This window comes from Crinia signifera, chromosome 2 (genome assembly GCF_055691185.1).
Source record: "Crinia signifera chromosome 2, ASM5569118v1, whole genome shotgun sequence".
Lineage (NCBI taxonomy): Eukaryota > Metazoa > Chordata > Amphibia > Anura > Myobatrachidae > Crinia > Crinia signifera.
The window spans coordinates 113,501,245-113,527,509 of record NC_139218.1 but is presented as its reverse complement, the minus strand read 5'-3'; the positions used below and the strand labels follow the sequence as shown (position 1 = coordinate 113,527,509).

Genomic DNA, 26,265 nt, shown 5'->3' with positions numbered 1-26,265 from the left:
TGTAGAATTTTCATTAACGGAGCGCAGCACCACAAAACTATTCTTATATCAGTTTGTATATGTTTCTGTGTTTTGTGTGTCCTGGACTTTTCATTTTTTTGCATTTGCCAAGGTTATAATTAGAAGTATCCTGGTATCTGTGGTTTTTAGACATTTTAGTTATCTGGATTGCCTAGCCTGAGATTACAAATTTCCTGTTATCTTATGTTTTTTTGCCACAATAAACATTCTTCATTTTGTTCACCATCTTTGATACCTGGATTCTCTGAATTATTATTCTGGGAGTAATCATAACAGAACCAGCTACAGTAACCTCATCAGAAGGTATTCACAGGAACACCCAGATATACAATTTCTCACTTACCTATCAGTCAAGTGGCTTTTTGCCACAGAAACCATGGACTATTATGGCCGTCCACTTCCCAGAAGTCAGCAGTCTGAAAGGGGTATCTGTTCATCATGTTGCATGTTCAACATGTAGCCAATCTGGGCATCAAGAATGGTGGTTTCTGCAGAAGGACTGTCTTTCCTTTACCAACGCTGTAACCAACTAATGCCAACTCTGAAACCGTTACTTGTACAGACAGCACACAGCCTGGTCAAGGGCTTTGTGGATTTTGACTTCACTTCTAACAGTACAATAGATGTTTCCCAGAATCATATGCTAGTTCGCTTCTGTTATAGATTAAATGATTACCATGTGCACACTGTTTGTTAGCATCTGTAGTTTTATTTGGAGAGATTAAAATATAGTCCTTAGAGAAACTATTAATAGCCATATAATCAGAATGCTACACAGAGCTGAGGAGTAGATGTACAGATGGAGCCCCTGCCATCCTTGGCTGGGGCTCGTTAGACCCTCCCCGCTGGCGAGCACCGGCGGCAGGGGCTACACTGAACTGGGACGCGCGTGCGTCTCACACGCATGCGCGTCCCAGTCTTTCGGCGGGGATGCTGAGTGTCCCTGCCCGTCTCCGCTTCAGGGAGATGGGCAGGGTTAGGGGGGCGCTAGGGCGGCGAGGGGTACCTGCGGCAACGGGGGGGAGGTGGCGGGGACCGGAGGCAGGCTCCATTGCCAGGGGGTGCACGAGCGCCCCCTGGCATGATGGCAGGGCTGGCGTTAGAAATGCCAGCATTGCAAAGATGGGACAAGCCCCATCTGTATGAAGTAGTGATAAGGGAGGAGAAGTGGTAAACATAGATATAAATATAGCAGGAGAAGGATCCAATCGTAAAGTACCTGGTATTTTATCACTGGACGATCAGTTCCTAATTTTCCATTTTTAAACCCAGCCTGTAACTTACCAGTCAGGAGCTGATTGGCCAGTGATAAAGTACAATACACTTTATCACTTCTCCTCCCTTATCACTGCATCATAAATCTACCCCTGAATGAGCTACAACCTTTGAGTGGCTTTCATCTACTCACAATAATTAATGTCTATAGGAACTTTTTTGAAGCACGGCACCCTAGAGAATCCAAATTTTATTCACAGCACCCCTAAGCAAAAAGATTCTTATTGTAAAATGTGCAGAATGTGACCATAAAGCGAGACCCACCAATGTTTTCTTAGTGTTAGGTGTTGCAATCCTTAGCTCAGCATCAGTGCCCACCATTGATGGGAAAAAACACTGGTCAAGTCAATCAATGGCTATAACCCATCAATGGATGATGACTATCTCTATTATATTGTGCATAAATGTGAACTTTTTTTATATTATCGATTTTTTTATTGAATGGGCAAATTGAAAAGTATCGATAATCATCACTAACCGGGGCAGCAGGGGCTCTGCAATGGTTATATAGCTGCTACTTTCTGCAGCTGTTGCTATACACAGAGTGCTGCTGTATTTTCTCTGCAGCCGACAGAAGTATGCTAGGAACAAACAAGATGTGTGGATACATTTCAATGGTTGTTGCTCCTCTGTAGATGCCTGGTATATAAAAAGGAATGAGAGAGTGATGTGTGATGACTACGACCATCAAGCATGCAGAAGGGTAGGAAGTTCCTCATAGATTGGCAACTGTTAGAAGATTATCTTCTGGCAGGTGCCTACTGGGCATTTCTGACTAGTCACATCTGATGTGACCTGCCAGGCAAGTGGTTAAGTGAGATCATTAAAATACCAAAATCTTACTTCTTCTCTTTATGAAGACTGACTGAACCCTTTATGAAGACTGACTGAACCCATGATTGCTCTCATTGTCGAAACAGAAGCTCTTCTCTAGAGCCTAGATGGAATTTTCTCAATCAGCTGCTGTACTGTCATGCTTCTAAGAGCCACCATGAGACCTACGGGATTATGGGAGAGGAAGTAAGATTTAGCTATTTTATTAATTTCACCTAACTCTACTCAAAACTATAGTTTAATTTTTTTCCTGTAAATGCACATAAATGGTAGGAGCTACAAGTTTTGAACCAGGCTATGTAGTGCAGAACATGTTTTAGGGATATGGTGAAACACTCTATCAAGGAACATAGCAGCAATGGGCAGCATACAATTACTCCACATAATAAATCATTGAGTGCAAATTAACACTGTTATCACCAACCATCGATGGACCAATTAGACCCAGTTACACCTTTTTCATATCACCAAACTGTCCTGTTCTGCCAGTCAGTCAACTGTTGAGAAGTTGGGAGGTATGTTCCCATTCACCACGGTAACAATTGAGATTTGTTTAGGAAATATTTGACTGAAAAGGTAGGGCATCTAGGCTGAGGCAAATGTGCCATGCATCGCCAAGATGGCTCTTGGACTTTGCAATTCTTAGCATTTCTGATTTGGTGCCAGTCCATGTACTTGCACAGTCACTAAAAAGGTTTAATACCTTAATAAAAAAAAAAAAAATATATATATATATATATATATATATATATATATATTATCATTACTGGAGGCTACACTTTTATTTTTGATAGAGGTGGCAATATATTTCGGCCTAGGGATGGCCTGACCCTTTAATCTACCTCTGGGTCCATGATGCAAATCTATCCTAAAGCATACCCTCCAACATCTGAAGGGCAGAAATCGGTACACATTCGGAAAGGGGCATGGTCTCCAAATGTGTACTGGTAATTTTTTCCATATATAGATATTGGTGTACACAGGCATACAGCCAAAGGCTTCCTGCAAACTGCATATGACACATTGATATTGCACTGACCCGCAGCGTGCCCCCCTGCCCCCATCTGCTGCAGGGCACATCAGGGTTACCTTTGTTGGCCACTTCCCAGGCCACCTCGAACAGCACATTGTTGTCCAGGTCCAGGTCATCGTCCCAGTCCTCCAGTCCAGTGAGGGAGCTGACGGACAAGCTCCTGGCCAGGGGCATCTAGCAGGAGAGTGGGAGAGCAGAAGCTCTGAGGGCTGGTTACCAAGGTCAGTCAGCGGTGCCAAGGGTGGCCTGTTCTTGAACTATCTGTTGCACCCAACAACCACATGGAGCGTCTCCACTGATGCCCCCTGCCACACTGAAAGCCAGCAACACCTCTGCTCGCCAGCTCCCCCCCATGCAGGTGGCGCGTACCAGTTGTATGACATGGACGCATGGGTGTGATTGGAGAAGTGGAAGCTGGCAGCTGGCACCCTAAGCCCCTTGGGAGATGTAGTTTGGACGGCCATTCACCCTCACCCTCCCCAAAGAGCAGCCGGCTGTGAATGAAACTACAAATCCCAGAGTCGGAGGAGCCAGTTATCAAAAATTGTTACATTCGGTACATTTTGATTTAGCCGGTACAGACCGTTAAAAAACAGTACAGTTGGAGGATATGCTAAAGGGGCCTACAAATATACATTTCAGTGTTAGCTATAGATGCAAAATCCACCAATAATTAGCGAACTTCATTGACAAATGTATTCTGTCCTAACATCCAGCTTGCAGACATGGCTACACAGGGGCAAACGCAGGATTTTCAGAAGGGGGTTTCCAGAGGGGCGGAGCAAAGCCGGGTCAGTTAAAGTATTATAGATAGACCAAATGCATATAAATAATAATAAATATATATAGTGGAGTGGGCTTATTATTCATAATTTTCTGGTGGGAGGACAGCTTGGTTGACTGCAGATATCTCCAGTTCCCAGAAATTGATTTCTTAGATTCTAATGGAATTAAAAACTAGAGAATCCCACCTACCAAATGGTATTGGGGACTAGGGGATCAGAGTTCAGAAGGCAGAGCAATCTGCCAAGGAGTATATAAAACTACATACCAGGTGTGTGGAGCTGGAGCAGTAACCAGCTGCTGAAAGGCTGATATCTCTGGCTCTGGGAACAGTAGAGACAAGCTACTAGTGTCCATCAAAGGGGGAGCGTCACAGCTTTTGGAATATACCCTCATAAAAACTCTAAGTCAGAAAGAACCTGAAATATCTGACTGGGAAAGGCAATTAACAGGCTTGGATGGGGACCACTGCTTTGAAGTCAGATATCTCCGGTTCCCAAGGGCCGATTTTTAAAATTCTTGTACCCATGGAAAGAGCCTAGGGCCCTTAGACTCCTGGGGGGGGTTTCTGGGTACTCAGAACCCCCCCCCCCCTGCATGCGCTACTGCTACAGTATATAAATACATTGAGAAATCAGTATTGACACCTCCTCTTGTCCATATTGATACGTGCAGTATGATATGTGTGATTTAATACCCTCCAACTGTACCGATTTTGCCGGTACAGTACAGTTTTTTAACAGTCTGTACCGGCAAAATCAGTTTGTACCGAATGTACCGGTTTTTTTTCAACTTTCAGTGCGCCACAAAAAATCCTCCTATTGGCTGCTGCTGTCAGTTCCTGGGCCCCTCTGCTTGCTTCCCTGTGGTGCCGTGCGCCGGCTCTCCCCTCTCCCCCTCCACTCCCATGAGTGCATTGCGGCCTGCGGGCATTGCATGGCGTCATGACGTCACTCGCCAGCACCGCACTCAGGGGAAGGAGTCGGACGTGCAGAGAACTCGCGGAGCGAATCTCTGTGAGGGAGAGAGGGATGCGGTGGCCAGCCCCGGCACGCGCATGAGGGGGGGGATGATTCTCCATGAGGACGCAGTGGTCGCAGCCCCGGTCCGGAGCCTGTCACAGTAACAGCAAGCACATCATCCAGAGTGCAGCAAGTAGGTGGCTCACTAAATCACTCCAGCGGTGTCTTATAGTATCCAGCATCATGTCGCACCTGTTTGCAGCTCATGTCACATGGTGGCTATATACTGATTTAATATGCCAGCAGCCCACCAAGCCACCATGTGACATGAGCTGCATCAGGTGCTGGGCCGGGGTGGGGAAGGGGGGTGGGAGGGTGCCATATGCCCCCCAGTGCTCTGTTACCTGCATACCCTCCAACATGTCTTGCCCCAACACCTTTACCCATGGCCACGCCCCCTTTACCCATGACCACGCCCCTTTTAGTATATGTAGTGTACCGATTTCTGCCCTAAAAATGTTGGAGGGTATGTGATTTGTAGAATTAGCTTCATGTACGCGTAACTCCTTACAACGTTCATTCGGGCACTGTCACACTACCTATTAAACACCACTGACACTTCCTTTTGCCCTTAGTAAGCATGGCCGCAGAAAGCTCTAACCTCCTGGCGCGAAGTGTCACGTCGTTTCGTCACAGCGTAGCAGTTGCAAACTCCAGTGGCAGCTGTGGTGGACACACAGTAAACTTCTATGAGGTTTCGGCCGGTGTGCGCGGACCGGAGACTGTAGTCTGGGATTATTTACTTCTATTAGTTTGTTGCTAGGGGAGCAGAGGGTTCCTCTGCCGCGTACAGACGGAGGACACGGAGGGAAGGTGAGCGAGCTATCCTGTCTCGGAGCACACGCTTGGAACGTTTCTATTTCCTTTTATGTCACAGTACTGTACCTAATCACCCTCTTCCTTTATATGGTTTATCCTACAACTGCTTTAACCTGCATCGCGGGCCGAACTATCACGCCGTCCGGCAGGGGGGACCGGGCAGGTTGGCGATGTCTACTGTGAGGCCCTATTATCTAACATCACTGCCTGTTTACTGGAGCGATGTTTATTTTTGTTTCCGGGAACAAAAAAAAATAACACGGAGAGAGTAATCAAGCACTTTGTTTTGGGACACAAAGGTAGTTTGGCTGCTGCGTTGTGTGCACTAGGACTGATGTGAGGGGTTTAGAAGTAATTGAGGCAGAACATGTTATCATTTTTTTCCCAGGGATGCTTATATGTCTGTAGATAAGTGATACACTTGAGTTCTGATACTGAGTTGTACACAAAGTGATCCTATGTAATGACCGCTGTGAAGTACAAACTACCTTTAATGCTAATGTGGGAGGTAATAGTGCTAAAGCTGGGGTTTGTGTGCCTGTAGGTGGAAATCCATGTTGCCCATTTTTATGCCAGCTTCTCATACCCTCCAACATTTCAAGGGCAGAAACCGGTACAAAATCAGCCATCACACCTTTCAGACTGGCAGCAGTCAGACTGATGGGCATATGACTACAAGCCAGAGAATTACTCTGTCCCCTGCTGAGCATGCACAAAACAATCCTTGCCAGGCAGGGCCTGCACCACCACTAGGCAGCTTTAGGCATTTGCCTAGGGCAACTGGAGGGCGACAGTTTGCAGCAGGTTCCCCCCCTCCGCTGCCACATCACCCGATCCCCCTCCCTACCCCTGGAATTACTTAGTGGCGGTCGCCGCATCACCTGAACCCCCCCCCCCCCGACAAATGATGCAAAATGAAGCGTGGCGAGCGGAGGTGGTACACGTCCTCTGACCTTCTCATACTCCCGCTATCCACGTCGGCATGGAGTTGATTTTAGATAGTGTGGGGAGCGCAGCGAGCCACTGAAGCGTGGCGAGCGGACACTGATTACTTTACATGTATTCCACATCCCCTCGCGGGGCTCGACGCGCTTGGGCTCGTATTCCGCTGCGTTCGCTGCGCTCGCCACACTATCTAAAATCAACTCCACGCCGACGTGGATAGTGGGGGTATGAAAAGGTCGGAGGACGCATACCGCGGCCGCTTGCCACGCTTCGGGTTGGCGTTGATAGTGGGGGTAGCGTTGACAATGGGGGTGCATTTAACATTGTAAACACCCATCAGGGTGCTTGTACAATTAAAAATCGCATACCATTTGCGGGCAAGCAAAGCTATGCGATATTTCATTGTACAAGCACTCCTGTTAATTTAACGGGAATATCGCATTGCACACCACTAAGTACGGTATGCGATGGGCGCCGTGCTAGGAAACAAGTACCAAAAAAAAGTACATTAATAATTTGGGTAAGAGCACTACTGGGGTCATCTGTATCTGGCACTAAATATGTGCAGGGTAATGATTGCTTAACATTCAAATTCAGTGCCTGAGATAGCCAAACTTTGTTTCATGTTTTGAAACCTTATTTCACGAACAAATGAAATACATTTGTTTGTATTTCATGTGTTTATCATCTATATACAATACATGTCTAGTGTATCTCTGAAACACTGCCATCTGCGTATTTTTTTGTATGTATTGTGTATATCTGTAGGGCTGTTTCACACGCTCTGGCTCCTGCCGGGCGGTGAAAACCCATATGGCCAGGAAGCCGTGCAGCTCACAGTAGATTATCATGGAGGGGATGGCCACAGCCCGGCAGCCGTCCCTTGCAGTGGTGGGATCCGGCTGCAACCATGCAGCCGGGCCGTGGCCGTCCAGTATGAATGGACATAATAGTGTCCATTCACAACTAATGTGTGCAGCACGGCTCCCTGGCTGCGTGGGATTTCGCCATCCGGCAGGAGCCGGAGTGTATGAAACCGGCCGTACTGTTACCTTACTGGCTGTTGCACAGCAATCCAAATCAAATTCCTTGTATACGCAAGCATACCTGGCCAATAAAGCTGATTCTGAAGTGTAAAGGAGGAAATAGTGAGGAGTTTTCTCCTCATTTACATTCTTTACCCATGATCTTGGTCAAGTGGCCATGTTTTCGTCATTTAATGATTTTTTTTTTTTTTTTTTTTTACTGTTAAGGGGCATACAGACATGGCAAACCAGCTTTTTGGCTGAGCGGCGTGCTTCAGCCCGCATCGCGATGCACACTGCATTGCTGTGTGCTGAGCAGGGCTTTGCCTATTTTTAAAAGGCCCCATTATCTAGGGAAAGCCAGTGCCAGTCAGATTGCTTAGAAAAGGGGATAAAATCGCCCAGTGTGTATACCCCTTTAGATATAACATTGGATAATTATTTTTCTGTTTTTGCGACCGTAACTATGAACAATGCCTTAACGTTGAAAGTTCATGTTACATATTGCAGATCTAATCAGGCCATGTGTCTCGTATATTTGTGTTATCTTTTTTATTTAAATGACAGGTAGCTTGTTATGTATCTTTTTTTTTTTTTTTTTTTTTGAGGCACAGATATGCAAAATATTTTTAATTGATTGTGGAGGCAAACAAAGCATTTGGGTAGTCAGCCATTGAAAAATAAAAAGGTCTGATTATGAGTCCTAAATATCTTAAGGTTTGTTCGCACTTGGCCACCAGATCAGTCATTCGGTCTAAGAATCGGTACGGTTTATGCACAAGCAATCTTGTGCATACACATTCTGTAATCAAATGCCTGGCCACTGAAACTGGTAGTGACATTGTCTTCAGCAATATTGTTAATGCTGAACTTTCAAATTTGGCTGAGGAAAAATGGGTACTTGTTTCCTAGCACAGCGCCCACGATTTTGATCTTACTGCGTCTTATACATCTCATCGCATCGCATACAATATAGTGGCATACGATTCGATGCTATGCGGTTTTTAATTGTACAAGCACCGATAATGTTAAATGCACCACCACTGTCAACGCCGCCCCCACTATCCACGCCAACCCGAAGCGTGGCAAGCCCGCGAGGGGCAGCGGTATGGGTCCTCCGACCTTTTCATAACCGCACTATCCACGTTGGTGTGGAGTTGATTTTAGATAGTGTGGTGAGCGGACGCGGATGACTTAACATGTATTACGCATCCCCTCGCTGGGCTCGCCACGCTTCGGGCTCCGTGGCTTGCTGCGCTCGCCACACTATCTAATATCAACTCCACTCCGACATGGATAGTGGGGGTATGAGAAGGTCGGAGGACGCGTACCGTCGCCCCTCGCGGGCTCGCTGCACTTCGGGTTGGCATTGATAGTGGGGGTGGCGTGGACAATCGGGGTGCATTTAACATTGTAAGCACCCATCAGGGTTGTGCAATTAAAAATCTCTTGCCATTTGCTGGCATGCGATGCTGTGCGATATTTAATTGTACAATCCGGATCAGTTACCCGATTATCACATCGCATACCTTATGTAATGGTATGCGATGGGCGCTGTTCTAGGAAACAATTACCGAAAAATTAAAAAAACTTCTCATGGGGAACAGTTGTAAATGTTAACTAGTCAAAACTTAACTTTTTCATTAGATTCAATTTTAAAATAAGTGCTCAAAAAGAAAAATCTCCTTGAAATAAAAGAATAATTAAATAGAAGCAGCTATTTGCAGTTATGTGTTAATTCTGCTAACTACAAATTGAATAATGCGATTAGAAAAAAATCAGTAATATAAAGAAGTCTAGCGGTGCAAATCTGATATCCAAAGAAAATTTGGATAAATTTATTTTTAAGACGATGGCATTAATAACTCAAAAACACCATGCAGCTGTAATATTAATAGGTGGTCAACAGTGATAACAGCCAGCCAATCGGCTCCTACCTGTTATGTCACAGGTTGTGTTCAGGTAGGAGCTAATTGACTGGCTGTTTATCACTCTCCATTATATCACTTTTGGAAGCTTGGTACACCTGGCCCCTTGTTAGTAATGGTTAGCTTGTAGTTATGCTGGGTACACACCAAGCAAATCGTGCGATCCGATTTGCATACGGTCTGATCCCACCTGTATTCAGATGAATGGATCTTATACAGATCCTACCTGCAGCAGGTAGAATCGGATCCAACCAAACTATTTTGACCCAATCTGCATCCAATCGGTCTGAATTGGTTCCAGATTGATGGGATTGTGCCCAAATCATTTTGGCGTGTACCCAGCATTAGTATCAGAGCATATGCATAACCAGTTCAATATTCGGTTGGGCCAGATGGTTATTAAATACCTCACAGGGTTTCACAACCCCTTCCAAGACAACAGCGATTCTGTGCCTCCAAGCGGCTGGTGCTTGATAACCCATGGTACAGCTTTCTCCAGATTGTACACTAGAAGTTGGCTGTGTCTGCTGTAGATGAAATATGGGAATCTCTTCCTCTGTGCATAAATGAGCAGTTAATCACATAAAGCCCTTCCACATCGCACCTAATTACCGGGTACAAGCCAAAACAGCAATTTTGTCTTTTGTGCATCTCTTGCACTAGGAAATCATAGTTTCAGAAGCTCTAGGAGCACCACCAATCATAAGCCAATGCCACTTGTGGTTTGACGACCTGTGTATTGGTCTACTAATTAATATATACAGCAGTCTGTGCAATTCCTTTTCTACTCTTTGAATCGGTGGAATTACATTTGTTTTAAATATATAAATTCATGCTTATGTTATGCAGAAATTGAGAATAAAGACTTTAACCCTTGATTGCCACTGTTGCTGTGAGATGTGCAAAATATATCAGCTAAAAATGCCACCGTTACTCACAGCGTGGCTTTTTTTTGGTTGGCGCAATATGTAACTAAACTTCAACTAATTGACTTTGGATCATTTGTCGGCAATAACTAAAGTGATTCATATTCCTCGACTAATCCCTGGCATTTTTTGTAGATATTTTGCACATCTCACAGCTACGTTGGCACTTAAGTTATGTCATTTGCTAGTGAGTAATGGTTTGGGGGCATTTAATGGGGGAGCATTTTTCTTAAATGTAGATATGGTAATTTCAGTTTTTCTAGTAACGATCTAGCCCTATTTACGGTATGTATAGTTTTTTTTTTTAATCTTTTGCATTCAGAGGATTGTTGCATGTAGGATCATGGTTTACAGATGAGGAATTTGAATTTGCAAGGGCTGGTCAGCTCCTAGCCCCGTACATACTTGGCAATTTCTGAGACGATGGCTTACAAAACAGCAAAAAATTGCCCCGTGTTGATCCCCCTTACTGACAGGGCAATGAGTTGAGATCCAAGTATACTTTGTTTTGTTGGGTTGGGATCATTTGGTCTACAACAACTAGGTTGACAAGCATTGGGTCAACAAGAAGGGGGGTTGTCACTGTGCACAGGCAGTCAAGGTAAATATAGTTAACCAGAGATATTCAGAAGAAAAAGGATAGCCTACGGTTGCTATGGAAACCCTATCCATGCAGCATAAATGTCATACACTGTATAACTCATCTGGTGGTGCTCCCAACATTTGGGTCCCAAGCATTGGGTCAACACCACTAGGTCGACATGCAGCAATGTCGACATGGAACTAGGTCAACATGGGTCTAGATGGTGTCAAACTCAAATTCATCGGGGGCCGCATCAGCAGTTTGGTCACCCTCAAAGGGCCGGTTGTATCTGTAGGACTATGTGTCCACTCTTTATTATCATAATAGTGTCCTTCATACAAGTATGTCCCAAATAATACCACTGTAACTCAGCAGTAGCATTTCCCTCCTGCTATTGCTGTGAACTGCAGTGCATTAGGGCACACGCTGCCTGCACAGGGGGGCAGCACTCAGTCTTAGGGCATATGTCCTGCTTATTATCATGGGACACAGCAATTAATGATGGGCTGCAATGTGCCAGTGCACACACACACACACATAGGCAGAGAGTTTGACACTTATCCGCTCTGATGCGTCCACTCCAGTCTGAGCTGCTCCACCACCAAGGACACAGCTGCGCTCTCACACAGGCGCATTTCCCCCTCCCTCCTGTGAGTAGCGCTCCTCGCACGATCTATCCAGGAGTGGAGGACAGCGTGCTCCCGGTCACTGTGCAGTGCACACTCAGCAGTAAGTGACCTGGAGCGCACAGCAGCATCACCATTCACCACGACGGACCTGCTATTTCCTCTCTCTGGCTCCTATACAGCAGGTGGGAGCGGAGGAGGGGTTAACGACCGGCGGCACTGCGCTAGAGGGCAGACGTTCTCTGGCTTATAGGCTGCCGCGCATGCGCTGAAGAGGCGGCTTTCTTGTTTAAAAAAAAGGCTGGCGGCGGCTGCGCGGGCCACATGAAGAGGTCTGGCGGGCCGGATTTGGCCCTCAGGCCTTGTGTTTGACACCCCTGGTCTAGATCGACATGGGCAAGGTCGACATTCAAAAGATCGACATGGGGTTTTTCACTGTGATTTTTTTTTTTACCCGAATGTCGACAGTTTGCACCGCATCCCCTCGCTTCGCTCGCTGTGCTTCAGGCATGGTGCCTCGCTACGCTCTGCACACTATTTTATTCTCCCACCACACCCTAGTGGGTGGTAGGGCATGAAATACCGCCTGTCGGCTCAAAAAACAGTGAAGAACCCCATGTCGACCTAGTGGTGTCAACCCAATGCTTGTCGACCTAGTTGTTGTAGAGCTAATGACCGTATCCTGCTTTGTTCATGGCCATTGGTTGGTCTTTTATATTCTTGTACAAATTTGACTCTTTCGTTTTTGAAAATTTTAAATTTTGAGAAAAATTTTGCTGACGGTTTTGATTTCAGCCATAAATTTATAATGAGAATAGGCAAATATTCCCTTGTCATGAGTTTTAAGTCCACAAAACATATTTTGCCTGCTTGGCTCATTAAGGGGGATATTCAATCTCCGGCGAGCACCTCCCATCGGGGAGATGCCCGCCAGGCCCTATTCAATGCTATCTCGGCAGAACGAGCCCGACATCACTAGCTGTCGGGCTCGTTCTGCCGAGAACAGCCGGGAAGTGACGAGCTGCCGGCTGCAGCTCGCCTCTTTCTGGCCGCAACTCGCGGCCACACCCCCTTTTCGCACCCTGGCAGGCTGGGTCACAGCGGTCGAGCAAGCTTGACTGCTGTGACCCTGACATTGAATACCCCCCTAAGCATTACAGAGCTTAAAGTAAGTGGTTTCATCCCCTTTTGTGACTGCATTACTTGTAAACAAAACTGCCTAGATATTTGCTAAAAGTACAACCATATTAACTGGATATTTCTTCATTAATAGGCATGGCAATGACTGAGCAAACCCCTTGTTTCCCCATGAGTAACCACACCAAGGAGAGGGTCACTATGACAAAGATGACACTAGAAAACTTCTACAGTAATCTCATCACACAGCACGAGGAGCGTGAGCTCAGGTATTGGGGTACTTTAAATTTTGTGTAAGCATTAATGATTTAAAACTGTATGATGGAGGGGGTAGGTTATTGCAAGCAGTTGTTTACTGCATGGCAAATATGTACAAGTATCATTATATTTAACCCAATGTTCTTGTCGGGCTATTCTACTGTTGCCTGATAACATATCAGTGCTGTCCCATGTGTTATCGATGCAGAATTGGGTCTCCTTGTGTTGTTTATTGGGGATTATGCTTGTCATGCCAGAGTCATGTGCAGCATAATACCTAAAAAATGGCTGCATCAGGGGATCAGCTTTCTGCATTGGGATATAGAATAGGTATCAATTTAATTTGTCTTTCATATCAAGCATCTTTTATGTGTATAAAATGGATGTATCGAAATGCTATGTTATTAATTGCTTAAACAGAAGGGATTGGTCCTGTGTATTTAATCTATTTTATAACCTTTATTTTGGCGGTAAAATAACTGTATAGAACAAAGTACATTATGTAACGGTTACACAATCTAATTGTACAACTAAGTGTCATGCTCCGATATGATATAGTGTTCATTCTTGCACCCGCCATCTTTGAAAAGCCATGCAGTTCCTCTTCCCTGCCTGGGGTGTTGCTGTCTGCTGTGGTGTTTCTAGCACAGGTCTGGTTTGCATATCATTGCTGATATACAGACCACACTGTTCTAGAAGCACTACAGCAGACAGCGACAACCCAGGCAGGGAAGAGGAACTGCATGGCTTTTCAAAGATGGCGGGCGCTGGAATGAACACTAGATATACTTAAATAAGGTATATGATTTTTATGCTAGCCTTCTTACCATGGCTCACATTGCCCATCTAAAGTGAGGGGTAATATTCAATTGTTTGAATCTGGATTAGCTGTATAAAGTGGTTAAACCTGTGCAAGCTACTGGACATGCTGACCAAATGCCCAGCTTCTTTAGGGGTGTGTGAACAGAAGTAATGGGTGCCCACAGCATTTATGCCCAGCTACACAGTCAATTAAATAACTCCCGGTCACTTTAGACTACAGCTGCGGCAGTGCATAACAAATAAATTCACCCTTAGAATATTGAAAAAACAGACCTGCTGTAAGCTGCCTGAATCATTTGTCTTTTATAAGTGTCTGTTATTAAACTGTTACCGTTTTATACTAATGTCTTTCTGTTGGTTTTAGACAGCGGAGACTAGAAAAAGTGATGGAGGAAGAGGGCCTCCGGGATGAAGAGGTAAAGAGAACCACATACTTGAGAGTATTTCAGTATATTAATTATACATTTCTACACCTAGATCAAGTGACTATCTCCTTAAGTTAGATCTGATAAGCTTTAGAATTGTGGCCGGCTCACAATGCAGCATGGGAAAGATCTACCAGTCTTTCTTGTTGCTTCAAGTTACTATAGAAATAAGTGAACATATATCACATTATTTACTAACATTTAATTGTATAGTGGCAGTATATTCTATTTTAAACAGGAAGACGATTTTACTTTATACACAGGATTCATGTTTTTTGCATGATTTTTTTTTTTTTTAATTCACATTAAATATTGTTTGCTTTTGAGGTATTTTACTATTAAAAAATTGACTTCTGTATGTGTGCTTAATTTGGCACCACATATAAAATAGGACTAGTGCCTCTAGTGAGTACCAAAATTTCTCAAACTTTGTATTTATCCTGCATCTCTTCTGGGAGATTAGATTTAAGCACCACCTGTTTCTGAATTCAACCTTTCGCTCTTTTTGGGACTCCTTAGCATAGAATTTTTACTGATAATCATGTGATGTAGAAGTATTAAGACTAGTTGTACTTGTTTCCTAGCACGGCGCCCATCGCATACCGTATTTAGTGGTGTGCAATGCGATCTTCATGTTAAATTAACAGGAGTGCTTGTACAATGAAATATCGCATGCCAGCAAATGGCATGTGATGCAATTTTTAATTGTACAAGCACCCTGATGGGTACTTACAATGTTAAATGCAGCCCCATTGTCAACGCCACCCCCACTATCAACACCAACCCGAAGCGTGGTAAGCGCAGCGGTACGTGTCCTCTGACCTTTTCATACCCCCACTATCCACGTCTGTGTGGAGTATTTTAGATAGTGTGGCGAGTGCAGGGAGCCACCGAGCCCGAAGCGTGGCGAGCGGACACGGAATACAAGCCCGAAGCGTGGCGAGGGGATGCGGAATACATGTAAAGTAATCCGCGTCCCCTCGCGGGTCACGCGGTGGTCGCCACGCTTCGGGCTCGGTGGCTCGCTGCGCTCGCCACACTATCTAAGATCAACTCCACGCCGACGTGGATAGTGGGGGTATGAAAAGGCCGGAGGACTCGTGCCGTCACTGCTCGCCACGCTTTAGGTTGGCGTTGATAGTGGGGGTGGTGTTGACAATGGGGGTGCATTTAACATTGTAAGCACACATTAGGGTGCTTGTACAATTAAAAATAAATCAAATCTCATCGCATGCTGCATGCGATTGCACAAGATGCAATTCGATCAAAATCGGTGGCGCCGTGCTAGGAAACAAGTACCAGACTAGTTTTTGCAAACACATTGCCCAAGAGTTGCGCAAAAATTCAGCTTTTATATTTATGACTTCAGTCAGAATTATACAAACTATATTTGTGTTCATATCTACCCTAACATGCTGCTGCATCAGCAGAAAAGTAAGAGGAAACAGCCATTATTTTTCATATATACAGTACATACCAGATTTACAACCGGACAGTCCTGCTAATTGTAGACTGCACAAGTGTGTGTGTGTGTGTGTGTGTGTGTAGGGGAGGGGGGGGGGGGGGCAGTTGAGCAGCCTGTGATCAGTAAATAGTTGGCATGCGCAAGCACACCTACAGTGCAGGGAGGTAGCTGGGGGCTGCTCAGGTAGCACTGGGCACACGCCTAAATTGACGAAAATTGAAACACCACCCCCTTTTCGGTTCAGCTGCGCCCTTGGCAGGTCCAGATTGGAAGAACACTAAAGTTGGGAGGTATGTGTATATCATGTACTGTAGATCTAGTTGACAGCCATACAGAAATAAACTTGTTTTTCCAGTGTCACAAGCTACAGAGTTGTATGGGCTCTAATCTTTTCATGACTGTAATAGTCTTTCTAGCTATTGTTGGCAAAGTGTACAAAATAACGGAAGGGGGGCTGTATTGCACACCCTAATTCTGAACCTAAACGGTGCTACTTTGCTGAGACTTGTTGAACTACACAGTGAAGACTGAAAAGGTGCACACTCTAAGCACTAGGCACACTGTTAACCCTTTGAGTGCCAAGTGAATTTGTCAAAATAGGTGTGAAAATTGGCAAAAAAAAAATTTCATCACAATGAAAAACCTGTAATGTTTACCTTTTTATATATGAATCATGTTTTGCACATTTCTTGTTTGACTTGAGCGACGATGGTGTCTTTAGTGGATATTTTGAACATTGTAAAGGTGCATACACACTGGGCGACTATGTCCAGAGTGTATGGACAGCGATGATCGCATTCATCGCTGGGGGGAAAGCCGCTCAGTGCATACACGCCTACTTTTAGCCCAGAAACTACTGTTAATATGTAATATCTGCTATCAATGGTAAACTTATTTTTTGCTTTCCTTTTGAAAGTCAACTAAATAATAAATTATTTGGTTTTACTTTTATTTTTAATTATGTTTTCCATAATGCTCTGATTTGTGATCATATCATAGGACATTCCTAAAAATGGTTCTTCTTAAATACAATAACATGTTGAAAATCTAAACTTTCTTTGGTTAACATCATAGTATGTAATGCTTTATAGTAAACTGCAGTGTGTCCGTTTCTGTGTTTGCCACACCTCTTCAAGAGATTTTTGAAATACAGTAATATGCAATGTTGGTACATACTTCCTCTTTCCGTAGCAAGTTGTTTTTCTGTTCTGATATTAAACTGAATGTATGCACCCAAGTGTAATCTTAAAATAGTAAGCGGTCCTCAATGCAATAGAAATAAGAAATCTATTTTGCAGCTGCTGGTATTACTGGATCTTTTTTGTATTAATAGACAAATGAGGTGATACCCTTATTGTTTGTTGCCTCCACAATACCACAGTCAATAATAATAATACAATACAACCCTGGATGGTGGTCTCAACGGGATGTGGTGGTGGTGGTGGTATCATAAACTGTATCAACAATCCTTATTCTCCAACGGTTGATAAAAGTAGAAGTGAAATAATTAATTTAATTACAATGAAAACATTAAAAGTATTCCATATGGATTATATCCTATAACAGCTGAACATGGACCATTACCAGCTAGATTGGCGAACTAGACGTCAATAGTTTTCAAACAACCATAAGATGTTCTAATCACCACAACGAAGTCTCGGATTTGCTGTCTGGAATCTCACAGTGATCTTAAGCTGTCATCCACATTAATCGTTCATATGCAGAATGTCGATATAAAAGATTTCAATACGTCCACGTTTCAACCACTACTGTGGTCTTCGTCTAGATGGGTATCCTACTTTGTCCCCCAAACCATCCTTATTGTACACAGCTGTTTTAGTTTAGGACCCTTTAGAAGTGAAATATTATAAGCTGCCAATCACCGACCATCCCAGTCGTCACATGATCGGCATGAAATCTAGTGCGGGAACCTAGCACAGATCACATGCCAGTACCGAAATCAATGACCCGGCAACCCAGATCACATGCCAGTACCGAAATCAATGACCCGGCAACCCACAACACTGTGTAGTGAAGAGCCCCTGACAGATGTGATCTCAGCACTCCTAAGTTGAATCACCCTGGTCACGTGACCAAACCAGATTGTCTGGTTTCTTGTTTCCTCATAATCAGGATGTTATATGGTCATTAGGTCTACCCTATTTAGGTCGACATGCATTTGGTCTCGGATAACAATGGGAAGGTTGACAGTCAAAAGGTCGACATCGGTTTTTCACTTTTTTTTTTAGAACCGACATGTGCCCACAGGCAGTATTTAATACCCTACCATCCACAAGAGAGTGGAGGGAGAACAGAATAGTGCCCCAAGCATGAGAGCCATGCGAGGAGACGCGATAGTTTGATGTTGTCCATGTCGACTATGTCAACATTCGGGACAAAAAAAGACTCAACCTAATTCTTATGTCAACCTTACTACCCTGTCAACCTTAACCATGTCGACCTATTTCATAAGTCAACCTAAGCCATGCTGACCTTCAGTGGTCAACCCAATGCATGTCGACCTAATACCCATACCCATCAAGATCTGCCCCCATGCTGATTATGTAGGTGCTGGTTTTGTTATACTGTAATAATTATCACTATGGCAACATTAATATAATGGCCATACATTAAATCATAAAAATCTTTAGTGCCATCATCCTGATCTAAAAGGCCCATAGTCATAACCATACCTTCCAAGAAGGACAATAAAATATTTATTTAAAATAACTTACGGTCAAACATAATTTAAATATATATAAATATTCCCACATGTAGGTGGATGAATAAATACATTATAGAGCGTTCCTCCTAGGGTTTATTCAGTGTATTGAAGGTATATCAAAGGTAATGCATAGATTACCATGACAAAATGGCTCAGATTAAAATCTAAGAAAAATGAGGGAGTCACAGGTGAATAAAGGTAAGGTGGCAAAATGTATAAAGTTTAAAGGAACCACTTGAGTTCGATTTGCAACTCCGTTTTGGAAAATATGGACATGGGTTCCTTTGCCAATGTTTTGTTTTCTTTCAATTTGAGCCTTGCAAACTATTTATTAAATCAAGCAGAGCATTCATGATTTGTCATGAAATGGTTAGCAAGGTGGTGCCTCTTTCAGCCTTTTTTTAATATTCCTGAGGTGCTCACCAAGACGTACCTTTTTTAAGTGGTCTTGATGTGTGTTCTATATACACTAGATCACATGCATATACACAATGTTTTTAACATTGCAGGTAATAAGTTCACTGATTTAGTTTTTTTTACCATTAATCGTAATTTCCTCTAATTTTTTTACATCCATTCCTTTTTAATTTGCTGGCAGCCAATACATACTCCACAGCAGAGTAATCCTTTTGTTAGGATGCCATTCCCCTCTGTACCGAAGGGAGACCACACCTTAGCAGACAATTCCTTAGATTGGGAGCCCTCTTTATAAATGAATACTGGTTTATCTGTGATAAAAGTTCCCAGAATCGGGTCCTTTTTTTCCAGTGATTCCTAAAGGATCTTTCCAATCTTTTATGTTGTACATTATATCCATGATAAAGGCCCACTAATATTTATTAAATACAGTGTCATTCTTTCGACTTTTAGGACTTTTTTTTTTTCTTTTTTGATAGGTCTCTTCTTTCAGTACTCCGGTACTTCCATTAAAGCTTTTTCTATCACATCCTCTTTGTAACCTCATTTCTGATGAAACCTGTTATGTAAACTCTTTTGTACAGTTACATTGGGCTCTTTTCAGTTGGCCACTTGGAATGGAGTCAACCAGTTGTGGTGTTGACGGCTATCACAATTATTGTACATACAAGGAGTCGGTGGGTTTGCTGTATGTCTTTGTGTTAAGCGGACCTTCCTTTACAAAGAAGTCTACATGCCATTTGCTAATATTAAAGACATTTAATAGTTGAAAGATTGTACGTAATTTAAAAAGTTCCGAAATTCATTCAAAGGATTATTGCCCTCTTTTCGAAAAAAAAACCCAGCACATAATCTATATACTGTTTCCGGGACACCAGATGCGCTTCATAGAGGTGTTGGGTCCAGATGTGTCCAATTTCCAATGACTCATAAACAATATTTGCATAACTAGGAGCGAACCTGGTGCTTATTGCCGTGCCCACCTTCTGATAATAAAAATCATCAAATAAAAAAAATAATTGTTTGTTAAGATAAAGCAGACTCCTTCAATGAGGTATTCCTCATCCGGGGGGGGGGGGGGGTTTATAAGATTTTTGTGGCTTTTCGGTAGAAGGTATATTACTGAGGTTGACTGCTTCTAAATTTAAATAAGAATGAATGTTATTTTTCCTCTATTACCACTCATTTTAGAATACTTATTCACAAGAGTATAATTTAGCTGTTAGCCCCTTCGTCAGGTCACCCATTCTTTTTAAAATGTTTATTGTTTTATGATTGACTGTGGTATTGTGGAGGTTCTATACAATAGGGGTATCCTCTCCTTAGTCTATCTATTTAATCTGGGGGTGTGATGATTCACCCCCTAGGTACCCACTTGTTGTGTGGCAGTCACTGCTTGTGAGTACTGTTTTTTCACCCTTTTAGTATAGTTACTGCCATTTATTGTAAAGTAAATAGACTGCTATTAATATACAGCATTTTGCCATTGGGCATGAGTGCAGCTGGCACCATCAACGTCGCTCTATGTGTCTGATGCCTGGCTTAAATCAGGTGTAACTGCCTTGAGCGGCTAAAACCAGTGCTTTTGGGTGTGCCGGAAATTATGCACGCCTGATCAGAGCAACAATTGAATCGCCCCTTAAACCCATTACTTTGAGCACCCCAAACATTTGTATGTCCTCGTGGCGTTCTAACCTCATTCTCGGTAACTGAGATACATGGTGTGCCACACCTCCAGAGAGTCCTGTAACAATTACAGCAGTCACCTAGATAACTATAAATATTATTTTCTATTACTAATGTGATCTATCGGCAGCAAGTACATATCACTGCACTTAATGGCTTGTAGAATTCTACATATTCAAATATTGGTTTTCAAGGTAAATGTGGTTTTAGAAGTCACCCGCGCTACTCCATGCTAACCTTTTTTAAAGGAAGTCAAAGATTTAACTATTTTACTACAATAAACCTTCCCCTCTCCTCCCACCCCTCACAATTAATGTACTTTAATCCAAGAATTATTATATTTTTTAATATTGTTTGTTTTATGTAGAAAAAGATGCGTAGGTCTGCACATGCACGAAAAGAAACAGAGTTTCTTCGTCTGAAAAGAACACGACTGGGATTAGAAGATTTTGAGTCACTAAAAGTAATAGGAAGGGGAGCTTTTGGAGAGGTAAGCTGACCTGGTACCTGTAATGGGTACATTTTTAATTACTTGTCCTCACCTTTTAAAATGTGAATGTTAAGCCGCCGCATTCTCCACAATTGTGACAATTCTGTTTTAAATGTCTTGCATCCCACCTGTTTTTTAAGTTCTGTCTTTGTTTTCTTTTTCGTCCACTAGGGGGCACAGGAGTTCACGCTGGGTATGAGAGGTGAGGTAGCAGAGCGTGCACCAAAGGGTTACAAAAATGTACCCAGCATGCTCCCTGCCTCCCTTCTCCCTCATAACCCGCCCCCTGACCCTGGGTCACCAGTTTTTTCTTTGGTGCCAAGGAGAGAGCAGCACCATTATCGCGGCTGTTAGAACAGCCATGGGTTAGAGCTGCTGCGGCGGGTGCTCTTTTAGTGAATCACCGGCAGCACAGCTCCATCACTCGGCGGCGGCGACGGCAGCGCTGGCGACTGGGCTGGGGACTTCCGTCGCGGGACCCTCTCTCGGAGGCTCCCGCATGCTGCACTCCGTCTCCGGGCAGGTAAGCGGCGGTTCCCTGCTTGCAGGGAGCCGCGTCTAGCAGCGAACCCCCCCCCCCCCCCCCCCCCGTTTGTATGGGAGTCAGCGGGGGGGCAGGCAGTGGGGGTCTGGACTGCTCCACCTTTCCACTAGATCACCAGGGACAATTAGTCAGGCTATGTCCCGGGGGTTGATGCCTGAGGGGGAGGTTAGACAGCCTGGGAACCTACAGCCATACACATTGGAATGTTGTATATTGGGCCTGGTTAGTACTTGAGTGGGAGACCACATAGGAACACCAGGTGCTGTAGGTTAGTCCCTCCCCCACCCCTGGGGAAGTGCTGAGGCTTGCTCTCTGATTGCCCCAGGTGTCCCAGCTCCTCGTTAAGGTCCTAATCAGCAGCCATTCTGGCACTTGCTGGGTTTAGAGACGGAGGCTGCTGGGATTCTCCCCCACACCCTGCTCCTGGAAGCCTTGTGTGTGTGTAGTATTTCTCCTCTCCTGCTGCTGGCTGGATGGTTGAGCTCTGCTGATGTCTTCTTTCCAATATCATTGGAAGCTTGAAGACAGCCTGGGATCTACAGCTAATGCTGTATATTGGGCCTGGTTAGTACTTGAGTGGGTGACCACATAGGAACACCAAGTGATGTAGGATTGCCCCAGGTGTCCCAGCTCCTCATTAAGGTCCTAATCAGCAGCCATTCTGGCACTTGCTGGGTTTAGAGACGGAGGCTGCTGGGATTCTTCCCCACACTGGAGCCTGGTGTGTGTGTGGTATTTCTCCTCTCCTGCTGCTAGCTGGATTGTTGAGGTCTGCTGATGTCTTCTTTCCAATATCATTGGAAGCTTGAATGCAGCCTGGGATCTACAGCTAATGCTGTATATTGGGCCTGGTTAGTACTTGAGTGGGTGACCACATAGGAACACCAGGTGCTGTAGGAGTACGGAGGGTGTAATGGTTAGCATTACTGCCTCACAGCACTGAGGTCCTGGGTTCGATTCCCACCATGGTCCTAACTGTGTGGAGTTTGTATATTCTCCCCGTACTCGAGTGGGTTTCCTCCGGGTACTCCGGTTTCCTCCCACAATCCAAAAAAAAAAAAAAAAAAAATTTTTTTTTGTCCCAGCTCCTCATTAAGGTCCTAATCAGCAGTCATTCTGGCACTTGCTGGGTTTAGAGATGGAGGCTGCTGGGATTCTCCCCCACACCCTGCTTCTGGAGCCTGGTGTTTGTGGTATTTATCCTCTCCTGCAGCTGGTACTCTGATGCTGTCTTCCTTCCAATATCATTGGAAGAGATGAAAGTTTGAAACACTGTCACCATTCATAGTATTGGCTTTGCATATACGGTGTCTCCTTTTCAGCTTGCTGAATTGTTGAGTTTATCTGCCCATACCAAATGGCTTTGCTAAAGCTTTGTGGGTAAGGCTGCAAGTGTGTTGCTTGGGTGTCAGTGTTGTAACTGCGGGTGTTTTTTGTCTTTTATCATGGACAGTATGCCTAAGGCGAAACCTGGCAAGGAGATTCCATCTCCGATGCAGCGTACCTGTAGGGTATGTGTGGACATACTCTCTCGGCAGGAGGAGGATATCTGTTCCAGGTGTTTGGCCCTTGAAGCAGATCTTCTGCTGCCTTCACAGCAGGAACCGGCCTGGGCTTCGACCTTGACTCAGGTATTGACATATTGACCGCTTGTCAACTCCTTACCTCCTGCGCCCCTGCCCCCTGTGCCCATGCCCCCTGTGGCAGTGGCCAGCACCAGTGTTGGGGCAGCTCCTGCTTATGTAGAGCCCCCTTGGTGGCAATCCTTTGCACAATCTGTGCAGGAGTTGACGGCTACTCGGGCGGGCAGGGATTCCAGGAGGCAGTGTAGGCAGCAGAGTCCCGATGCGGGTTCTCCGCGTTCCGATTCGGATTCCAGCTCAGTGGCGGAATCCGCAGGGGCCTATGACACTTTGTCCTCAGCGGAGGTAGAGTCTCTGATGCAGGAGGTTAAGGCAGTCCTCCAGAGGGAGGATGAGGCTCCTGCCCCTAAAAGTAAAGACCTGCTTTTTAAGCGTCTTAAGAAAGTATCGGCCCAGCTCCCGCCTTCGGCCCTCATGGAGGATTTATTGGAGACTGCGTGGTCTCAACCGTTTAGAAGGTTCCAGCTTTCCAAGCGACTTACTACTTTTTAACCTGTTACTCCCACAGAGAGGGCTAAGTGGGAAAATCCTCCCCTGGCGGATGATCATGTTGCGCGATTAGCTCGCGCTTCAGTACTGCCCATTTCGGATTCTTCATCTTTGAAGGACCCCTCTGAGAATTTCCTCAGGACTGCTTTTCACAGGCAGGGGCCATTAGGTGTACCACGCTTGCCGCGTCATGGGTGGCCAAGGCAGTGTCTGAGTGGGCGGGCAAGGTGGAGAGAGGTTTGTCCGACGGCACTAGTCCTTCCTCTAGATTTTCCTCATCCACTAAGGGAGCCAAGCCCTACACCAAGCAGCCCTGGGCTACCAGACGTCCAGTGGCTAAACAGGTCAGGGAGGTGGTCTCCAGGGGCTATGCCCTGACATTCCGGTTCCACCCTCCTCAGTGTTATTTTTGCATGGGTCTTCCAAAGGACCCAGCGAAACGACAAGTGCTACAGCTTTCCATCTGCTCTCTTTTGGACTCGAACGTCATTGTTCCAGTTCCTCAGGAGCAGAGGGGTCAGGGGTTCTTCTCCACCCTATTCTTGATTCACAAACTGGATGGTTCTCGCCGTCCTATCCTGAATCTGAAGTCGCTCACTATTTTTCTGCGAGTGCCGAAGTTTCGCATGGAGTCCCTGCGTTCGATCATTCTCTCACTGGAGCCAGGGGACTTCATGGCCTCGCTAGATATACTTCACATCCCCATCCGACAGGAACATCAGCACTTTGAGGTTCGCCCTTCGGGTCGAACACTTCCAGTTCAGGGTGCTACCTTTTGGTCTATCTACGTCTCCCAGGGTGTTCACCAAGGTGATGGCGGTCAGGGCTGCACACCTGCACCGGCTGGGGGTTCGGATGATTTCATACCTGGACGGCCCACTGATTTTGGAAAGTCCCCAGACCTACTATGGAGTCATTTGCAGGTCGTGATTACACTTCTGTTATCTCACGGTTGGAGGATAACCTGGAAGAAATCGTTTCTTACTCCTTCCCAAAGGACACTTCACTTGGGAGCTCGGCTGGGCACTCGGTTGTAGAGAGTATATCTTCCAGAGGATAAGATCCACTCCCTTCAGAGGAAGATTCATTCCCTTATAGGTCACAGAAGGGTCTCAGTACACAAGTGTATGGTGGTGTCTTCGACATGGTAGAGTATACACAGTTTCACTCGCGCCCACTTCGGCTTTACACTCTCAGCCAGTGGACAGGAGATCATACTCGTCTAAGGAGTCAATTGATCACACTGCCCCCGAAGGTTCGCCTGTCTCTCACATGGTGGTTAAAGACAGACAACTTGTCTCAGGGCCGCCCGTTTTGGATTCCAACCTGAGTCTTGCTTACCACGGATGCCAGCCTATGGGGCTGGGGAGCGGTTTGCAATTCTCAATCTTTTCAGGGTCGCTGGACGGCTCAGGAGAGTCGCCTTCCGATCAATCTCCTGGAATTGAGAGCAATCCTTCTGGCTCTTCAGAGGTTGGGGTCCCTCATCCGAGGGTGCCCTGTAAAGATCCGGTCCGACAGCACCACGCCTGTGGCCTTTATCAACAGGCAGGGCGGGACATGCAGCAAAGGAGCGATAAAAGAAGTCTCCAAGATATTCAGGTGGGCGGAGAAGCAGATTTCTGCAATCTCTGCAGTCTTCATCCCAGGGGTTCTCAATTTTGAGGCAGACTTTTTAAGTCGGCAAGATAGTGTACGCATTCCCCCTGTTTCAACTCCTACTTCGCCTTCTGTGGAAGTTCAGGAAGGAGGGAGGAATGATGATCCTAGTGGCCCCAGATTGGCCCCGTCGAGGTTGGTACGCGGATCTATGGAACCTGTTGGTAGCCTCTCCTCTGAGTCTACCTCTGCGTCCAGACCTAATTTTTACAGGGGCCATTCCGACACCCGGACTTGAGTCGCCTGGCTTTGACGGGCTGGCTGTTGAGGTGTCCCTCTTTAGAAGTTTTCCGGGCACTTCAATCGTCTCCTTTCGAGCCTCTGGAGGAGGTGGATCTGAAATCCTGGAAGGTGGCTTCTTGTTGGCTATTTCCTCAGCACGAAGGGGGTCTGACATGAGTGCATTATCATGGAAACCGTCTTTTCTGGTATTTCACCCGGACAGGGCGGTTCTTTGTACCAAACTGGATTTTGATCCAAAGGTGGTGTCTGAGTTTCACCTTAACCAGGAAATAGTGGTGCCTTCTTTTCCAGGTTCTTCTGAAGCTGAAGCTTCTCTTGATGTAGTCCGTGCGTTGCAGATTTATCTTCGCAGGACTAAGTCAACTTGTAAGTCGGGTTCACTGTTTGTGCTTTATGGGGCCAATAAGAGGGGCTGGCCCGCTTCCAAACAGTCCTTGGCGAG

At 45.1% G+C, this 26,265-nt stretch overlaps 1 protein-coding gene across 1 annotated transcript in view; it reads left to right on the top strand.

The window, feature by feature from the left end:
• Positions 1-5,583: 5,583 nt before the first annotated feature.
• The window catches only part of LOC146059983 (serine/threonine-protein kinase 38), a 60,265-nt gene continuing 39,583 nt past the window's right edge, over positions 5,584-26,265 (top strand). The window contains exons 1-4 of the mRNA XM_083172729.1: positions 5,584-5,781; positions 13,094-13,226; positions 14,402-14,453; positions 21,123-21,245. Coding sequence (XP_083028855.1) covers positions 13,096-13,226; positions 14,402-14,453; positions 21,123-21,245 — 306 coding nt within the window. The 5' untranslated portion in view covers positions 5,584-5,781; positions 13,094-13,095. The remainder of the gene's footprint in view (positions 5,782-13,093; positions 13,227-14,401; positions 14,454-21,122; positions 21,246-26,265) is intronic.